Consider the following 21,009-nt stretch of genomic DNA (forward strand, 5'->3'; position numbering starts at 1 on the left):
ATTAAAACTGTTGTCTTAGCCTTAAAATCCTTTCAACAGCAGTTGTGGAACAAATCAATACAAATACAAACCTACAATACTACAACAAAGTTCTTTATAAACAAACAGGGGGGATAAGATCACATCCCGTATCAAAATTGGTCCAACAAATATGGGGATAGGCAATTCAGAAACAAATGACATTAACAGTAATACATCTTTCAGGAGTGGACAACATGATAGCAGAAAGATTGAGCAAGCAAGCATCCATTTCACACAAATTGGAGTTAAAACAGACAGTGCTGCAGGCAATATTCCAAAAGTGGGGAACTCAAAAAATAGACAGGAGGAACATCAAATGGTGAAAGTCATTGACACACAACAACAACAACAAAAAGTAAGAAAAGAAGGACTACTGCTAAACACAAGAAATTCTGGTCCACAACCACTAGGTGGCAGAATAATGCACAGCATGTGACTCAAGAGAATTCTTCAAGCTGCAAAACGTCTCCTACAGGTAGGTAACAATTTAATTATCAGAGATTTGTAGTTTGAAATACTGATGAAAGGGGCTGCGATTTCTATTGATGTAGAAGCACTTGGATTCCTTTTAGATGAGTTTGATTCCTCTTCCAGGCTTTGATTGTGCACTTTTGTAGCCTGTAGATATTACAGTGGGGATGTGGCCACGTTTCCATGATGAAGAAGAGGTCTGGTGCATCGCTGCTTAGTAGGTCCCAGATTTCAGTAGCATGCTGAATGATCATGTGGTGAGAGGCATTTATGCAAGTGAGTGTTGTGTAAGTTTGCAGTGGGTGCGGTGTTAGATGGTGGTGTAGGTGGTGTGGTTCACTTGTGTGTGGCGTGTGTGTGGGAGGCTGCAGGAGAACCAGCAGTGATTACAGGCGAAGGTTCCTCCCATGCTGTGTGGCACATTTTAGCAGCAGCAGGGCGAACAGCATCCAATGTCGATGACTGAAGGAAAGCTGCAGATTATTGCTGGGGGCTGAGCGGACCAAGGTTTCTGGCACTTGGCACGAACGGGTGCAGATGGGCTTGCCTTTAAGTAGGTCCACCTCTATTAAGTAGGTCCTGGTAGGGAAAGAAGCATTGGCCATTGGGCAGTGCTTCTAGGAGTGGAAATAAAAGGCAGGAAGGCAATGTGAGAGGAACAGGTAAGGGGCCGGGAGAAGCAGGAGGTGGGAAAAATTCACAAGATGGGTTATGGGGGCATGACATAGGGAAAAGATGGGAAGGAGAAAATGGCACACAGAGCAAAAGGCCCAATAGAAAAAGAAAACTGCAGAAAAGGCACAAAAGAGAAAACTGCAGAAAATGCACTAACAGAAAACTGCAGAAAATAGGAAGAGGCATAAGAGGGAAAACTGCAGAAAAGGCACAAAGAGAAAACTGCACAAAATAGGAAAAAAGTCAAAAAGCAAAAAAGTCACAAAGAAAAAACTGCACAAAAAAGGAAAAGAGACACCAAAGAAGAAAAGGCGCTGAAGAGAAAAGGGATCAAAACTGTAAGAGGCATGAAAGTGGGAAAAGAGAGCAGAAAATAGGCACCAGAGTGATTACAGCAGAGAGAGAGAGACAAAATGAGAGAGGAGAGAGATGACTGGGTGAGAAGGAAGGAGGAGGAAAGACAGCAGCAGAGAGGTCAAGGTGGTAGCCTCGAGTTGAAGGCTGGATCTAAAAGGATCTAGATTGTTCAGAGGACCAATCCTGGGTAAGAGGGTAGGGGCTGGGCATCGGCACCTGCTCAATGGGGTCACACAGCGGCCACCACTAAACACTTCCTTGGAGGGGAGAGGAGCATGAGTGGCACAGGGTGGGGCTACTAGGACCGGGGAGATTAGCAGGTAAATAGTGGGGGCGGGAGGTGGGAAAAATGTGTAGAATGGGGAGAAGGGCTGTAGGGGGCTCAATATGAGGGGGAAAAGGTGGGAAGGAGAAAATGGAACAAAGAGTAATAGAATCAATAGAGAGATAAAACTGCAGAAAAGAAGGAAAGGACAAAACTGCACAAAATAGGAAAAGAGGAACAAAAGAGAAAACTGCAGAAAAGGCACAAAGAGGAGTAAAAGAGAAAACTGCAGAAAAGGAACTAAGAGAAAACTGCACAAAATAGGAGAAGAGGCACAAAAAAAGAAAAAGGCACCAAACTGTGATTGGCACAAAAGTGTAAGAGGTACAAAAGTGGGAAAAGAGAGCAGAAAACAAGCACAACAGTGAATCTGGCAGAGAGAGAGTGAGTGAGAGAGGACCCAGCATCAGTGAGCAATGAAAAATGTGAACCCACATTTCAGTGGATCCCAACTGATGCGTGTTTCTACTTCATCAGGACCAACGATTAATTAAATGATGAAGGAGACCCTAAATCTTACAAGACAGCATAAAGTGATCTATCAAAAAAAGTAGGAACAATGGTAAGGTATACAGCACATAAATCAATTGATATATTTCCCTATTTCAAATTTCAAACAAAAATCAAGAAAATTCAAACTATCCACAGTCTCCTAACTCAATTGTAATTCTCAAGTATCGTGCCAAGTTACTAAACTTGGGTTACACCTGCTGAAAGTGGGAAATGCATTGGAAAAGTGGATGAGGCATTAGTCAATTAGCCACAAAGAAAAAAACTAAGTGGTACAAAACAGTGGTGCATCAGGGAGTCAGAGTGCCACAAGCTACCTTGAGGATAGGATGACTCCTTCTCTTCGCATGTTAGGAGAATTGTTGGGGACCCCCCAGGACCACTGCCAACTCTCATACAAACAAAACTTTGCTGTATAAATGCAGCCCCATTTCCTTCAAGGAAAATGGGCTGCATTTAAAACAAATGTTGACTTTGTGGCCCCAGCAGACCACCGCCCCAGTGACAGCATCAAATCGTAGTAAGTCACAATTTATGACCTACTCCATAAATATTCATGAGGTAGGTTGGATTGCAACTCACTACGATAACAGAATTTTGTGAACTGACTTACTAATACATAGGTCAGTTTGCAAAATGTGTTTCCATTCGCAATTTCCTACCACTGTTCTCAAATGGAAATTTCGTACATCAGACCCTTAATGTGGGTCTCTAAACATCACTTCCAGTTGATGCTCCTTCTGGTCTTCACAAGCTCAAGATGGACTTCAAAAGGGGCCACAAATACATTGTCAGTGTGTGGTAATGGAGTGGTTGTTTTTACATGATAGCAAGCAATATATCAGTATAAAGAAACACCATACAACACCATAACACTAGCATCATTATAGCACATAAATGATTCACTTTCCTTGGGTTGCATTACAGATCAGGAACACTCTGAAGAGACCACCTTTATGCAGTGTCCAAGCAGTGTGATTTCTGATGGCCTCCTTGCCTCTTTAGCTGCAAAATAATGAATATGCAAAGGTTGGTGCATTCCCCCTAGGAATTGCTATGGTGAGACTTATTCTGCCTTACCTAAGTGCTCTGAGGGTGCAACAACTGAGCGCACATCCCTTTGCACCCTCAGGGCACTTTGTATAACGTGCACCCTCAGGGCACTTTGTATAACGTGCCCTCAGATCGACTAATGATAAAACAAAGGTATATTAGGAATCAACTTCTTAATGTCATGCAGCCCATTTCTTCAAATATACCTTTGCACTCATTTGAAATGTAATTAATTCCTAATCCAACATCTAACTAAATGTATTTAAAAAATATATATTTATAAATAATTAGATGCCCTGTTTTGACATGAGCGCTATGCTTAACGTTAAACCTAAACCTAAATTAAATTAATAAATGAATACTAACTCTATTCTTGTCTTTAATCCTAATTTGTAATTAAATCAAACATGCATAAGTCAATGTATTAGCATCCTTATTGTACACCTAAAGGTAATTCTGACCCAATAATTAATTAAGTGTAAAATATTTCAATTTGGTGAATTCTTACTGTAATACTAAATTAAATTTAAAATAGAGAATTAATATAAACTCTATTTTCATACTAACTCAAACCATATCTGTATTTAAATATTTTGTATGAAACTGTGTCAATAAAACACTGGCGATAATCCTAGCTAATGGTAAATGGTTTCCAATTTAATGTATTAATAATTAAGATTATAATTAACTTTATTGTAACACTAACTGTAATTAATCTAATTAAATAAACTTTGAATTAAGTACAATAATACTAACCATAACCCTAAACTAAAACATTTCCTTAAGATTTGGGTGAAGTGATTGGTGTTAATATGTGCATGCTAATAAAGTAAATATGTAATGTAGAAAAGAAGTAAATATCGAAGGAAATGATTAGATCAAAGTCAGGAATCCTTCTGGCTTTAGCTCAATTGAAGCTTAGGCAGAAACATGAAATAGTTCTCCGTAGACTGGAAATGTACACAAATGTTTAGAACACTTTGAATTTTATGTATTCTGTGAAATATGTTTTATATTATTGCTTGCACAATGCTTATAAGAAATAAGTATTTAATGAAAACAAGAAGTGACAATTGAATTTAGTTGGTAGTTCGCATTTTCTAGACTGATTGTTTGCATTTTATTGGTTCATTCTTTGTGGAGACTTGTGGAGTGCCATATTTCGCCTTTCAGAGCCTTAGAAGTGCAGTATGAAGGAAAGAAAATACAACATAGAAAAGATGATGGGGAAAAACGGAGGCCAGTTGGATGGGTGCCTAACTGTGTTTGATAATCTTCGATTATGCCCCACCCTTGACATTCAATTCAGTTGGATGCAGCTTTGAATATTTCCATTTTGCAATATTTCCTGAACCACATTTATTTGTGTTCAGATCCCAAGCTGGTTTGAGGTCTAGATTTTAGACCTCTGTGGTTTTCAATGGTTTGTCAGGGTTGAAAGTGGATGTAATGCTGCATAGGGAGGATGATGAGGTAGTTCTGGGAAACTGATACTAAGTTCATGGGTGTGGCAATTTTCAAATCAAAGAATTGAATGAGATTTTGGAAGTGTTGCTGATATAAGCCAGGGATGCTTTTGAATCTATCTGGCTTAGACAGCTCTTGATAAAGGTTGAAAATGTCCTTGATTTTGCTGGGGGTCCACCATATGCATTTGACCAAGATCTCACCTACAGACATCAATGGAAGTCTAAAAAATGCCATGTTAGCAAAACAAAAAGTTGTGTCCTGCAGCCCAATTCTGCTGCGCCCAGCTAAAGGCAGTGCATAGCAGAGCTTTGCTTCCTTCAGAGTGTTGAATACTTTAAGGGTGTTAAATGCAGGTCGCGAGGCCCTTATGCCAACCCCCACTGCGCATGGCTGAATGCCATGCACTGTGGGTGTTGGTCAATTGCATATGGTTTGGCCCTGAGCTGCACAAGGCCCAGACCTGTGGGCAACCCCCTCCCATGTACACCAGAGGAGTGTGCACTGGGGCTTGGCCACTGACAGATGTTTGGGCATAGCCAGAGGCCATTTCCTACACCCAACCCCAGTGCACAAATCTAGGACATGCAGAGGGAACTCTTGGATGTGATTTACCATCAAAACATTTACTGAAAAAACAAAGGTTAAAGTAAAACTATATTCACCTTTGGTTATAATTCCTTTAAGTATATTAAAGCTCAGAAATGTGCCCAAAAAAGCGCAGTAAAAGAGAAGTTAGGATTACGAATTAAAACAAAAAACCTCTGAAATTCTAAATTTGCAGTTAGAAGCAGACCTCAGAACTCGCACAACAGCCATATGAACACAGAGACACTACTATAAAAAACGGTCCCATATTCAATGTATTCTAAATGTGAAAATCAAATTAGATCATTACCATTTTCATCTGCTCAAAGTTTATTTAGATAAATATTATGTATGTGTTAAGCATTCTATGTGTCACGGTTTCGGGCGGGTCTGATCAGGACTATGGTTGGGACACCCCTTGAGGTCACCGAATATCCTAAAGAGGTAGTGTGCTGGGGCAGAAGAGCAGCTAAAGGCATACACGGAAAGGACAGCTATGGACAGGCACAGGAAACAGGAAAGTAAAAGCAGAGCAACCCTTGTGTGAACAAACAGGAAACAGATTACTAATGGACAAAAATGCTGGGGTTGTACACAGAGTAAGGCGCAGAACCTCCCACAGTGACAGGGAATGTCAATGCCTCTGTGCAGTTTGCTCTTACAGATAGTCACCCTGCCAGCCCCATAGAAAGGAGGCAGCAGAAGTGATTCTGTCTCTGGACCCTAGAGCACGGACAAGGAAAGTACTCACATACACAAGACACGCTCCTGAGGGTCCAGCTGGAAACACAGTGGCGATTCCTGAGAAAACAGCATTAGCACACTGTCACTGTTAGGCACGAAAGACAATGTATAACACTAGACAAGGATGGGGGCTGGAATTGCCTCCTGGAAACCAGGAGCCAACCCCAGTACACAGGAGGACACATATACACTGGTGAAGACTGATAGAACACTTACCAGACACAAAGAACCAAGAAGAAACAGAAACAGAAGGGAACAAACAAAGAGGCAGAGGCAAGAACTAGGAACAGGCTCAGGCTGAAGCAAAGGCGGGACTAGGACTTGAAAACAGGGCGCAAACTTCTGGCTGGGACAAACAGAGACAGGACTGGGAAACTGAGAGCAGGCTCTGGCTGGAACAGGCAATGACAGGGCTGGAATACAGGGAGTAGGAAAAGAGCAGTAAACAGGACTGGGAAACAGAGAGAAGGTTCAGGCTGAAACAAGGCAGGAGCAGGGCAGAGAAACAGGGAGCAGGCTCTGGAAGAAACAATCAGGTACAAGGCTGAGAGATAGGGAGCAGACTCTGGCTGTAACAATCAGGAGCAGGGCAGAGAAACAGGAAACAGGATCAAACTGGAACAGAACAGGAACAAAACTGGAACACCATCCGACAAAGGGTCTGTAACACAAAGGAATCAAAGTCCAATGCACAATGGGGATCTTGAGGAAATGGCTGCTTACAAGCAGTTCCAAGCTGGGCTGCACAGGAGAGGTCTCAGGTGTGTGTAATTTCAGACAGTTGCAAGTCCTGGAGGAGAGGATCCGGGGAAAAGGAGCAACTGGACTTCTCCCATAGAAAACAATGGGAAACAGAATCCAGGTTTTCCTGACTACCAGGCTGTGCATTATGGGAGCTGCAGTCCCAGGAAGCAACTGCAGTACTACACAAGCATACCATGGCCAAAAGAGAAACAAACAGGAGTCAGCAAGGGACTCTAGATAGGTGTTTAAGGTGATTTCCAGGCGTCTGACAGTCCCCTTACAGCGCCCCCTAGAAATGGGACGACAGAGTCGTAACACTATGGGGAAAAATGCAATCCATTTCTGTTTTGGTTTGTGTTTTTTAACTCACCAGGCTTTTTATAAGGAAGCCATTAAAGCCTTATTTTGCTGCTTTTTAAAGTTTAATCAGCTTTATTATGCATCATATGAAATTCAAACTCTAGTTAACATCACAAGAAGCAACAAAACTACAAAGTTATTAAGTGATATACAAGATAAAAGCTGTTTACAATTTTTATGCTATAAAAGGACGAGGATGGCAGGTAGGTACAATAATACATAAGTATTTTGAGAAAAACTAGAACCATGTTTCTGAGAAAAAAAACAGAGAAAAACAAATTAGAGTGGTTTAGTATTCTCAGACCTAATGGATTGTTCACATTGTTTAATATTGTTATTAAGAAAATTCATTAATAAAGGCCACTATAAAGCTCCATTTAACAGAGGCCTACAAGCAGAAGCAAAAATAATATCTAAGTGATGATAATGGCATACATAATTCCACCAAGATGTAAAGGATATGCTAGAAGAGGATTTTTAGTTAAGTGTAACTTGTTGAAAAGCGAAGGCCAACATAAGATCAAATAATCCTTTTTCATGAGCATGTAATTCAATTTTATCTGGTAGGCTGCCTAAAACAAATTGCGATAAGCGACATAGGGCAATTTATTCAAAAAATTGTTGTAAGTTGTGCCCAGACTTTCTGCCAAAAAACAGCAGTAGGGGGGCATAAAAAAGAATATGGAGCAAATCTCCTTTCGAACAATGACATGACCAACAAGCAGGGCTAGGCATATTACCAAATTTGGCCAGGGATGTTGGTGTATGATATAATCTATGATAAAGAAAAAACATAGATTGAGTGGTAGAGGCCGATCTTGAAATTTTAAAGATTCTGGACAATATTGTGTTCCAGAGGAAAATGGTCCAATCACAACCCAAATCCACTTCTCAAGTAAGTCCTACTTTGGCTTTAGGACGAGAGGGATCTGATGACCAAAAATATTTGTATATAAGAAAGGCTTGAGGATTCAGAGACAATAATCGTAAAAGTGAATCTGGGGGAGAGAGAAGGAATGAGGTATGGAGTCTGATGGGAACGAACAGAAAATATCCAAAACAGTCTCCATAAGAATTGAAAATTTGTGCCAAAATGATCAAAGGCAGTCAAAAGTCACTTGAAATTGAGGATTTAGGCCATCAAAAAGATCTTGAACCCAGATAATTCCCCTACTTCTCCAAGATTTCCATTTTAAGGGTCTATTATTTATAGCTATAAGCTTATTATGCCAAAGCAGGGATTGTGAAAAAGTGGCTATTGTTGATATTTTTATTTGCTAATAAGGATTCAATAAAAAGCAAGTATGTTTAAAGAGCAGTGAAGATGTTATGTTATTTTTTTAAGAGAACGTTAAAACGTCCTTACTAGAGAAAGGGGCAAGCAATGCAAGTTCAATGTCAAGTCATGAGGGAGTAAAAAGAGAGGGAGCAGAAGAAGTGCATTTGGCAGCTTGTTTCAGAGAAAAAGCTTTATTACAAGTCTGAAAATCTGGGAAATTCGTACCTCCATTATCCTTCATCTTTTTAAGAAGTGAACGGGAAATTCGTGATCTTTTCTTGTTCCATAGGAATTTGGAAAGACGTTAGTCCATTTTTTAAAAGTAAGTATCTGGTATATGAACTGGAGTCATGGATAAGATGTATAAAACAATGGGTATGCTCGTCATTTTTATGAAATGCATACGACCCCTCATGATAAATAAAGATGATTCCAGGAGGATAGTAATTTATCAATTCTATTGAAACATTCCTTCATATTTATTTTAACAGACACAAAAATAGAGTTAGTAATCCAAAGACCCAAGTATTTGATTTTAGAATTATTCCAATGAAACACAGTGGAATCAAAAGGATGCTTCATGCAAAATTTAGTAAGAGGTAGAATTTCTGCTTTCTATGAATTAAGTTTATAACCAGAGACAGATGAAAAGCTTGAAAGCTCCTTAAGTAAAGCAGGTATAGAGATATCAGGTTTAGAAAGAAAGAGAAGAATATCATCCACATAGGCGGATAGTTTTAAATGTTTATCTGCATATTGAAACCCTGATATAAAGTATTTTTATGGATATGAGAAAGGAAAGGTTCAAGGGCTAAAACAAATAAAGAAGAGATAAGGGAGAACATTGACCAACTTCTTTTTTACACGGAAAAATAGTAAGACACACAACCGTTAATTAGTACTGCAGCCTGAGCATCTGTGTAAAGCAAAGGAATAAAAGAGATAATTTTGGGCCCAAAACCATACCATTTCCGTACTTTAAGTGAAAAAGACTAACTTACTCTGTCAAAGGCTTTTTCAGCATCTACAAAGATAGTTGCAAGAGGATAGGAAAGAAAAGGGGCTTTATTTAATACATCAAAAAATAAATGACAGTTATCTGAGGTTAGTCTGCCTTTAACAAAACCACATTGTTCTTTACTTACTAATTTGGGAAAAAACAACTCAATTCGAAGAGCGAGTAATTTGGCAAAAAATGTATAATCTACATTTACAAGATATATAGGACAATAATTTGTGCACTGTATAGGATCTTGCCCATCCGTATGTATTATACAAATAGTCCCCGCCTGAAAAGTACCACCAGCTTTGCCAGTCAGGAAGAAATACTGAAAGAGTTGCAGAAGACTAGGGAGCAAAATATTGGAGAAATGTAGATAAAATTATACAGTATACCCACCTGGGCCAGGAGGTTTCCCTTTTTTCAGTGTGTTAAGTGCTTTGAGTAACTCTGCAGTCAATAAATCAGATTTGAGAGGGTCAAAATATTTTTTTTTTAAATTTCATGAATTCAGCTAAAATGTCCCCATCTTTAAATAAGTTTCCCATCTCATGAATGAATGGATTCATTAAAAGAGCTTTCTTTACAAATTTTCAAATAAATGGCTTAAAGTTTTGCTGATTTGTTATGACCACCATAATAACGGGCACTACTATGTAATAATATGGAGGAGGCTTGATCAGTTGAATTTTTATTAAAAGTTAAATTGGCCTGAACTAGTTCATGCAAAGAAGAATTTGAAGACAAGGAATAAACGTCTGACGTTAGACAATAAGAGGTTTTATTGATAAGCAAAATATTTCTTTTTTTTAGAAACAAAATCTATAATAAACCACGAGCTGAGGCTTTAAAAGAATCCCATAGCATTTGGGGAGTTGTGTCAGAAGTAGTATTGAATAAAAAGAATTAATTAGTGAAAGAGGCAAAGGAGGAAACAGGGAGTGGCAACACACAGGCGATAGCACAACCAACACGAACCGGAACTTCATAGGAGAACAAACGGGAAACGGAGATATAGATAACTACAACGATTCTGTAAAGAGATTTAAAAAAATATGGATTAAACCAGCATTAAACAATAATATGTATTAATTATTGTCATATTAATCAAAAACAAAAAGATTTGGAGTCAATATTTAATTCATCTTGAAGAGGAGGAGCCAGCAACATCCATCAATCCTTTGAGTGAGAATGAATACATTTTCTGAGGTCTGCAGGATCTTCAAAAGCGGATGTGTTATTCTGGAAAGTAACTTTGAAAGTGCAAGGATGAAACCATCCATATCTTGCACCAAGTGAACGTAATGCAGGACGAAGTTCAAGGAAGTCTTTTCTTTGTTTAGCAGTAGCTGTAGACACATCTTGGCTCAAGAATAGTGTTGCACCAAACCATATAAGTTGTTTTTTTGTTTTGGCTGCATTCAGAACTTTTAAGAGGTCCGTGAACTTCAGAAACAAAATAATTACACCTCTGGGTGTCGTTGGTGCAGAAAAAGAAGTAAGCTGAGGTCACAGTCTATGGGCTTGTTGAATACTTAAGGTAAAAGATGAAGGTAAATCCAACAGCTTTGGTAGGGATGAAGTGAAGAAAGTAACTGGATCTCCACCCTCAACACCCTCTGGAAGACCATATAAGCGCAGGTTATTATGTCTGTTCCTGTTTTCAAGATCAACAGCTTATTTCCTTAGCATTGAAACATCCTTCTCCAAAGAAGCAATTTTAGAAGCGGACTCCTGTATGGTGCTTACATTGTGTTCAACCAAGCTTATTCTAGATTCCATAGAAGACCATTTATCACCGCATTTTGAATGCGAGCATTGCCTTCCTATTGTAATGGGGTTGTGATCACTCTTAGATCTTTGGGTCACCTCATAATTTAGGCATCTATGCCATAGGGCCGGACTCAGGAAGAACTAATCTAATATAGAGATATTTTTAAATGTTGAAATAGGTGGGCACTGCCTCGTTGTCTTAACATGTGAAGATCTCAGTTGGTGTTTTGTAAAAAAAGTCTCTATGGCGGATCTCAGAGAATCTCCAGGGAGACTCACACCCTGCCCGAGTTGTTGAGTGTTGAGATCACCTGTGATTAAAAGTTCATGTTCCGGGTACTCATATGCATATTCCTTTAGTGTAGACAGAATTGACTTAAGCTTTGTCTGTTTAGTTTCTTGGTTAGGATTTAAGTATAAATTTATGATTGCAATTGGTGTTGCTTTTTTAGTCAGGGCAAAGCCGTATATAGTTATTACATAAACCTCGTTGGTTGATTTCTCCCACGGGATAGATTTCACTGCTCGTTCTAAATTTACATATGTTGCGATGCCGCCCATGTGTCTTGCAAATTTCTTTTTTTTTTTTGGAGGGGTATGAGTGGTTGCGAAGCAAGCTATAGTTTGTGGTTCCTTCGTCCAGGTTTCCTCGAAGCAGAGGATATCTGTGTTTTTTAGGTAGTCCTCAATGGTGGGGCTAGCAATGAGAGAGGCCAGCCCAGCCACATTCCAACTGATGACCTTCGTCATATTATCGATATTCATTTGTGGGGGACACGATAGTTAAAGGCACCTTTTCTCATTGATGTTCAAAGCTGTAGGGAGCCAGCCCCAGGTCGACCTACCCGAGATGTTATAGTCTGTTCTTGTGCTCTCCGGATGGGGCTTTCCAGCTTTCTTTATTAGCTGCACGGAAATCTTCTTGTCAATTATCAATGGTTCTACCACCGGAGTGCCTCTCAAGGCGCTGATTTTTTTTTAAATTGGGCGTGTAGCTTGAGTTTCCCTGGTCAGCACTTGCGGATAGCGCTCCTTTCTTGGTTTGCTAATTTTTATGCCCCAATCTTCCAGGAGTCCCTCATCTCAAATATTTTATCAACCAGGGCCTGGTTAACCCAAGATGTTAATGTAGATTCTCCTGGTCAGATCCATGGGTATTTGTTAAAATTTACTGTTAGGAGGTCCCCTGATGTGGAAGTCAGTAGTGATGGCATGTGGTGCAATAATCTCAGGATGTTTGACCTGTTTAGTATATCCCAGGAGCCCTGTGATGCATATGGGGGAGAATATTATTGTCGGTTGTTCGCCAATTTCCTTCCAATTTATGCTATTTGTATTTGAAGACCCCTGGTAAACCCAATCTTTCTCTGGCTTATTTATGATGGGGTGTTCTGATTGGACAGTGTGTGCGAATATTTGCTGTCTATGGTCTCTACTCCAGGCGTCCCGCTGAGTGATCTCCATTGCATCTGTGCATGCAGGAAATTCTTCGATGAACTTCCAAACGGCTCTTTATTTGCTTGGGTTAGATTCCCAGAGATAATCCTCCTGCATCCCTTCCTGTTCCATTCCATCTGGTTGGTTACTGTGGCCTTGTGTAAGTAGTTCCTGGTATTGATGACCTTTCTATTGTATGTTTCATACCGTTTGGGAGCGTCATTATTAGTATATGAGGGAATTTCTGTTTCCTTATCCCATGCAATACTCCTTCTATCGACTGGGACCGTCTGACCGGTCGAAGGGGGCCCCTTCTATGACGGCCTCATCTCCCTCTACCGTGGCCAGTTGTTCTAGGGCCGTCACAACCTCTGTTTCATCTGTCAATGTGGCTGCTTGCTCTCCTATTGGAGTTAAATTATCCTTTACTATTTCATACTCATTGTCATTGCAGATTGTTGGATCCGTGGCTGCTTTGTGTTCAATTGGCCCTATGGTAGAGCATTCCTCTGTTTTTATGGCCTTGTAAGATTTTACCTTCCCTGTTCCAGCCTGGTCGATTGCTCTACGAGTATGTTCCTGGGCACGGGTTTTGTGTGTCACATTTGATTGTGACCTCTGCTGGAAAATTGGATAGGACTCGATCTGCTGGGGATCCCCAAATCCACTGTATTTATGATTTTTATTTTTTTGCTTTACGACTTTAAGTGTTTTTTCAGCTTCTTTTTCTGCCGTCTTGTTAATTGTGGTTGCTGTTTGGCCCTAAGATCATGCTCACACAATGGCTTGTGGTTTACATCAGAAACTTGCTCCTCTGTACTGTTTACTGACATATTGGATGCTACTGAAGGGTGCAGTTGTAGGGATTCTGCTTTTTGTTGCATAATGTCTGATTCCGGCTCCCCACTTCCCTCTTCCCCTTTTCTGGGCACTGTTGAGCCTTCTTTGGAGGGTAACTCAAAGGACACAATCTATTGCTGGATATCCACTGCTCCCATACCAGATGTTTTTTGCAATTTCCTATAGCTATTTTGCAGTGCTGGATAATGCTGGTTAGTAGATCTGGGAGGGTCGCCAGTTTAGCTATTATTTCATCATTTTGTGCCCCCATGTCCATCTTATCCTCTCTCCCACTATGGTCCCAGTTGTCAAATTTCCCACACAGTGAGTTCAGTTTACTGTCTATGGCTAGTATGCTTTGGGCTAGCATGTGGGTTAGTTGTAGATGGATCTCCATTTTGTGTGACTGCCAAGTTAAGGATTTTACAGCAGCTAAAAGGGAGGCATAGATGGTCTCTATGATGTACTCTGGTCTAACCACATCTCCCGTGTCCTTACAGAGGTCACTTTGGGGTGACATTTCCTACGGGGGTCTCGTGGTCCCTTTGTCCGTACTTGGTGCGCCCATGTTTATTTCTCACAGTGGCCAATCATCTTGCTCTAGAATGGTTGGCCATTCCCGTGAGGCTTTCATTAGGCCGTGTAGCGGGGTGGAGCAAACTCTGCCCTTGTCTGTAGATTTATTTGCTTGCACCACCTTGATTTGTGGTTGAGACTGCTGGTGAATCTCAACCACTGTTGCCCGGTTGTTCCCACTTGGAGATTCCGTCTTCATTTTCCCTGTTTCCAAATTGACAATCCCTCCATTGGGTGCTGGACCTGATGCTGGACCTGATGCCTCCAGCTCATACTCGGGACTCACCGGGTTAAATTTGCTTCTTTTGGCTCCCCCACAAGACACGTTCGAACATCTAACACTAACTACCCATTTGCCATCCATTATAATGAGGCACATGGACAAAAAGAACTCCTGGACATTTCCATACATGGGATTGACTCTATAAACCGCACACCACGAGGAGGTAACCGCACTTTGGCCCTTAGCCGCCTAGAGAGTAGGTGGATCATTAAACTAAGAGCGGTAGAACGGGGCCTTAACATCCACAAGGATCTTCATGTCTTCCTCTAATAAACATCACATGTCTAACCTATGCACCTCCTTTTTGTATTCCCTTTTCTAACTAATATGTCCTTTTGGTAACATTTATATTTTTTGTACTACATGTGCGCATAGCGCCTATTTGCCCTCTCTTTTCCAGGAGATCAGCATCATGTACATAATATACTGTTTTCTCTGCCATATAATATGTTTACAAAACAATATTTTCTGTGTGTCTACTAAAGTGGCTTAGATTCATTATGTCTTCCTTACTATATCTCTGTATGGACATCTTACAGTTTCTATTTTACTCTACGGTGTTAGGAAAGGCATGTTCTATTTGAGAACTGTTTTATTTCATGATGTTTCATGTCTATTATCCCACTCATACTACTTTGTTTAATAAGTACAATGCACACAGTGTAAACGCTCATTCGAGTATACTAGTGCACTGTACACTAGTTTGTATCTAATACTGTGCCCAGAAGTGCTTTGTCCTGTCTGTGGCTTCTCAATTGCCGCCTAGTCCATCTTCAACATTTATTATGTATTTACATCTTATTTTTATGATGTTTCAATGTTTATTATCCAATTCATCCTATGTTGTTAATATTGTACAATGTACTCTTTGATAAACGTTCGTTTAAGCATACTATTACACTGCACACCAAGTTTGTATTTAATACTGTGCTCAAAAATGTGTTCTCTCCTATCTGTGGTTTCTTACCTGCTGCTTAGTCCCTCTTCAATATTTATATTTGTATTTACATTTTATCTTATGATATTTCAATGTCTATTATCCCATTCATCTTATGTTGTCAATAAGTACAATGCACTCATTGTTAAACACTCATTGAAGCATACTATTACACTGTACACTAGTTTGGATTCAATACTGTGATTTTAAATGTTTTCTCCTTTCTGTGGTTTCTCACCTGCCGCCTAGTCCATCTTCAATATCGATGACAACCACTCACTACTCTGCTCCAATACTTCCCCCTGTCTTTTCCACTATGTAACCCTTTCTTTCTATCCTTTTCTCTACCAGGACCTTTTTTCATCTCTGTCTTACCTCTCTGGTTTATCCACCACTCGAGCACTAGGTGACATGTCTATGTTGCCCAAACACTTACCATTGAGGATTTCTCTGTTGTTAATCGTGTGTGAACACACAATGGGACTTGCATATTATACTAGTCTCCCTCTATCTATGAGGTAATTTGGATCTTGTACTACCTGTTGCATCCATCTATTGACAGTGTCATTACTGTAAATAGTTCCTTTGTTTTGTTTTGTTTTATTTGCAGCCTTGAAAAAGTCCGATAGGACGAAATACGTGTTGGCTGTTTGCTGTTGTATCATTTATGGACATTTATACTTACTAAACACTTTTCATCTCCATCTCCAAAAGGAATTAAAAAAAATTCCAGCAACTTTATTTTACTTTGACGTATTATTGATTGTGGAGTGCCTTGGTCTTGTTCATTTTCTCAGACACGTTTTTGTCATTGTCTTTATCATTGTTTTTACCGTTGGGGCTACGCCAGCACTCATCCAAGGCAGTATCTGCCAATAAAACCAGTTATACGATTATTGATTATTGAAGAGCCCATACCAAAGCTTGTCACCCATCTTATGGAGTCCAGCTCCTGCTTCTGTCTATATTCTCGTTTGTGCTAGGTTAGAGTTGGCCTTGGCGCTGTGACGTACTCGAGTATCAGAGTAGCTGGGGCCTGTGAAGCCTGTGGAGTGAGGTTATCCGGGGGAATGATGGAGTCACCCTCCTCTTTTCCTTCTCCTGCCCCACATCTTGCTCTTGTAAAGTAGTTGTGAATGTACATTTTCTTTGAGCTGGAGGCCTTCCACTTGAGGAAGGTCTTGGAGTCCATTGAAGTTTTATTCTCATCTACTAGTTTCTGGCCTGCCGTAGTGCTTGTTTCATGGACCTCTCCTTCTTTGTGCTTCATTCCAATTGATACTGCAGTACTCACAGTGCACAGTGCGCCTAATAGGAAACAGGACACAGGACCGGGAAGGACGCCACTTGATCAAACTGTGTGGGCTATACTGGATGTGTGCTGGAGTAGGTTGAGTGCCGCCACACCCGCCCTTGAAGTGGGAGGGGGCACGAGCATACTACCCTCTGCTACTTGTTGCTACTTGTGGCTTGCAGTTTTTCCCAATTTTGTGCCATGTTACCTAGTGTCAAGGCCAAGGCTGTGGTCTCAGCCAATCTTGCCCACTGGGTCAGAGAGGTCATTGACGTTGGACGTTGAGCGTTGGGCGCGGGTGCTGGCCTTTCAGATGTCCCAAATAGAGGTGGTGGTGATGCTGGTGGCCTTGCCTGTTCCTGCAGATCCTTGTGGTGACAAGTTGGATTTTGCAGGCAACAAGGGTGGCAGGGGCTGGGGGATTGTACAGGAACCCTTCCTTTGGTCCGTGGGTCCGTACAGACTGGTTCAGCCCTTGTAGGATTGTACTCACAGGCAGAAGAGCTAGTGACAATTTATAGGGAATCCAACTGTGGTTTTCCGGGACCGTCTTCTGAGAGGCACTGTCAACTAGTAAGGCACTGGTGCCCCGAGGCCATGTTAGTAAACAGCCAGAGTTTGCGGGTGGGTCCGAAGAAGAAAATGTAGTTCGGGAGGTAGAGCATACACTGCAACATCAGCGAGGTGATTCTCTAATCAAGACAGTACTTTGGCCGCTGCTTCAATATAGTTTGTATCAAAGTTTGAAGAACATCTCACTAGCAGCACCCAGCAACGCTCTTCTCAGCATGGAGGGAGACAGGCCATGAGAAACAGTGAGTACTCACAAGACAGAAGACCGACAAGCCGCGGTCACAAAGACGCAAGAAAGGTATTGAACATATTGTCAATGGGAGATTCCCATAACTCTTTACAACCTCCTGTGGCGTAGGGTCAGGTTTGCTCACTTTGCTGGTGTGTTGCCTTTTGGGGCAAGGGTTGGCAACCCTTTGAATCTCTACACTGCCATCAAGTTTAGGCATAACTGTGCTGCTATGTATACCAAATAAATGTTTCTAGACCAGAATTTAAACACTGTCCTTTTCATTTTACACTGCAAGAGGTAACAAAATATATTTCTCTTTACTCATCCATGGATTTCCTGCATTCAGCCTATTATAGGTACTGAAAAAGAAATTGAATTTCTGTGCCATGTCAAGCTATTGTTCCTTATACTTTCATATCGTGTTTATAATTCTTATGACTCAAGCGAGTCTGCAATGCCTGCATAAAAGCTTGTCTCTGATGTCCTTCTTACAGACAACCTGTGGTGCGCCTAGTCACCTGTAATAAAGAAATTACAGTGCCACCCAATTGTAGTAGGTTATTACAGCTGACGTCTGACGTCAATGCGTACTGCCAGCAGCCAAGAAGAAAGTCAGGTCGCAGAGCATAAATAAGGCTGCAGTGTCAAAAATTAAAAAGAAACACGCCTTTTCCTACTTCTGCTCTGTTTTTCTAGATGATCAATGACAAGCGGACAAATGATATTTATGGCAACATATTTAATTTTCCATGACTTAAGTAAGTTTAGGAAAGATAAAATCTTCCTGCATGCTTCTGCATATTCTAAGCTCCTTTTAAATCTGATTTATAATAAATTGTTAATAATATCGTTTTGCAGCAAATATCTAACTTCTTTTTGGTGTTTTTAATTTTCCACTAAAGATTATTTTTTTTATTATTTGTGTCTTCATGTTTACAAACATATTTCCTCCTTCACATGAAAGGACATCACACCAGGGATTTAAATGTTTTGTGGGAAAGGCGATGGTGTGGCCATGTAATGTAAAGAATAAAGCACCCCCTGCCCTACAATATAAGGAAATTGCAAATCAGCTTGGGGTTCCATGAGCATATAAAGAAGCTCAGCATTTGGCATTGTTCCTCTGTATGGTCACAGAACGTCCCGATGACTTGCAATATCCTTTAAAAGAATCCCTAGATAATTTTGAAGAATGCAAATAATCTGTGATTGTATTTTAGTCATATCAATCCATGATATGTATTTAAAGAAATATATTCCTGGCTATTAAAACATGGTACTCTTTTTCTTGCAGATGATGCACTGCCACATATCGACTATGAAGACAAGTTTCCAGATGACAGAACTATGTCAGTCATGGAACCTGATGAGGATGATGCTGAGGAAGATGGAGAAGTAGAGGAATTCCCACTCAGCAAAGAAATGGAAATAGAAACTGGCCAGGGGGAAGCTCAGGGTATTTTTGATTTGATTGACACGGAAAGCAAGGCACCTACTGAATCTCCGGTATCATTACTCAGTCAAAAACACTTGTTTTGGTTCCCTCCTGAGGAATTTAATGAGCCAGAAGGTGAGAGGGAACCCGAAGTTGGCACAAAAACAGACTTTTCTAATGGCAACAACCACATCGGAGTGAAAACAGACTTCAGTGAGTCTGGCACTAAAATGGTTTATGACAACGAGGACTTTCCTATTGGACCCTCTGTGGTGAATAAAGAAACTAAGACTGTAAAAGAACTGGTAGCCAGCACAGATGAGTCTTGGCTTGATGGTTATCCAGTAACACTGGATGCTGTGGAGGAAGGAGAAACAATTGATAGTTTAATGGGACTTGATGAAGTTATTCTTTTGGCAACTGATCAACCAAATTACAGTGACAAGAAGAAGACGAGTATCACCACACCCATTGCAGAGATAGATTTAACCCATATTGATATATCTCCAACAAAGTTTCTGAATTATGGTATTAAACGGGCACAAGTTCCTCTGACCCCAGTGATTGCCCCAGGAAATGGGACCACCAGTAAAGGGATTGAAGAAATGGGCAGGTACATTCCAACTACAGAAGAGATTTTTACAACAGAAGAGCCTACTACCACTGAAGAATTTTTTGAACTCCCAGACACACCACCCACGGCCATTTTGGAAACGTATGTGACAGTCAAGCCCATTGATCACATTCCAGCTCCTACTGAGGCAGAGGAAACTACAACATACCTCACCCCACCAGATGCCAAAACTAGGCCTGACCAGGCCACAGCTGGTTTCACTGAGACCTCAACTTCTGAAGGAGCCTCGGAAGGACGGACTCTAATATACGAGCTGGGGGGCGAACGTCTTGCAACTTCTGAGCCTTGTTCTAATGAGGACTGTCAAGGCTCCAGCCGAGGTCCACTGATTGCAGTGGTTGTAACTGTTCTGTGCTTACTACTTTTATCAACTGTATTGGCAGTGTGGTGCTACAAAAAACGGCAACAGAAAAGCTCTGTCTATAAACTGAATGGCAAAGGCCAGACTAGACACCCCCAACACATCGAAATGCACAAAGTATAATCTCTGTTTCGACTTCGAGTCGTTAACAAGAAATATGCTGATTCGTCATATGGTACGGCACAGCTAGCGGGCTCTGTGGCATAATAAAGTCCCATTGTTTTTAGCCCTAACCTAACAAGCCAAACATTTCAATGTTTTTTTTCAAGATGAGGTGCATTCTTGCTGCAAGGACTTAGAGACTTCTTCGTTGAGGTGCAGGATGCATGTCATTGTTTCCAAGGAGATTCTGCAAGTGTTAAGCGCCGTTAGGTCACGTGGATCAGACATGTAACTGCTGTGGTTTTTCTTGGTTAACGTTCGATGACTACTGACTCTAAATTGCGAATCTGCATTTTTGCCCGCAACCAACAAAGGTCGAAACAATGATAAAACAAATGCCCTTCGAGGTGGTCCATTTTATATAGTTTTGTTTACTGATTTGTAAAAGCACATTTGGGACACAGGCACAGTGAATGTTAATATCCATCTAATCTGCAGCGGGCAAAAGTGATCAGGATTTTATTTAAGGATTATTTAACAAACGCTATAAATTCAATCCTATGAAAATGGCAGACATGCATCAATCAGGAATGCAAAACATAACCCTCTTCACTTTAGGGATAAATATCTGTTTTTCCTTGTAACTATTCTGTTTAGGGTACCGACTGTCTCTCTGGCTATGAGGCAGTGTTTGAAAGCCTCGGATTTCTAAAAAAAAAAAAAAAAAGCAGTTATTCAGTGCAGACGTTTTAAAATGAACGCGAAAGATGGTGTGCTGTTCCAACAATTTAGCTGAAACAATCAACTAAAACGGAACTAACCCAGGCCTACATAGTGAACACAACTCAGGCCAGTGCAAGACTTTCCAGCATGTAGGACAGGATTAATTGAGATATCCGCAGAGAATGGACATTATTATGATGGGAACGGCCTGTTTG

The 21,009-nt window shown here is 40.6% G+C and overlaps 1 protein-coding gene across 1 annotated transcript in view; it reads left to right on the forward strand.

The window, feature by feature from the left end:
* SUSD5 (sushi domain containing 5) overlaps positions 1–20,781 on the forward strand; it is a 416,012-nt gene extending 395,231 nt beyond the window's left edge. The window contains exon 5 of the mRNA XM_069214265.1: positions 18,834–20,781. Coding sequence (XP_069070366.1) covers positions 18,834–20,092 — 1,259 coding nt within the window. The 3' untranslated portion in view covers positions 20,093–20,781. The remainder of the gene's footprint in view (positions 1–18,833) is intronic.
* Positions 20,782–21,009: the final 228 nt, after the last annotated feature.

The sequence above is a fragment of the Pleurodeles waltl genome, chromosome 2_1, assembly GCF_031143425.1.
Source record: "Pleurodeles waltl isolate 20211129_DDA chromosome 2_1, aPleWal1.hap1.20221129, whole genome shotgun sequence".
Lineage (NCBI taxonomy): Eukaryota > Metazoa > Chordata > Amphibia > Caudata > Salamandridae > Pleurodeles > Pleurodeles waltl.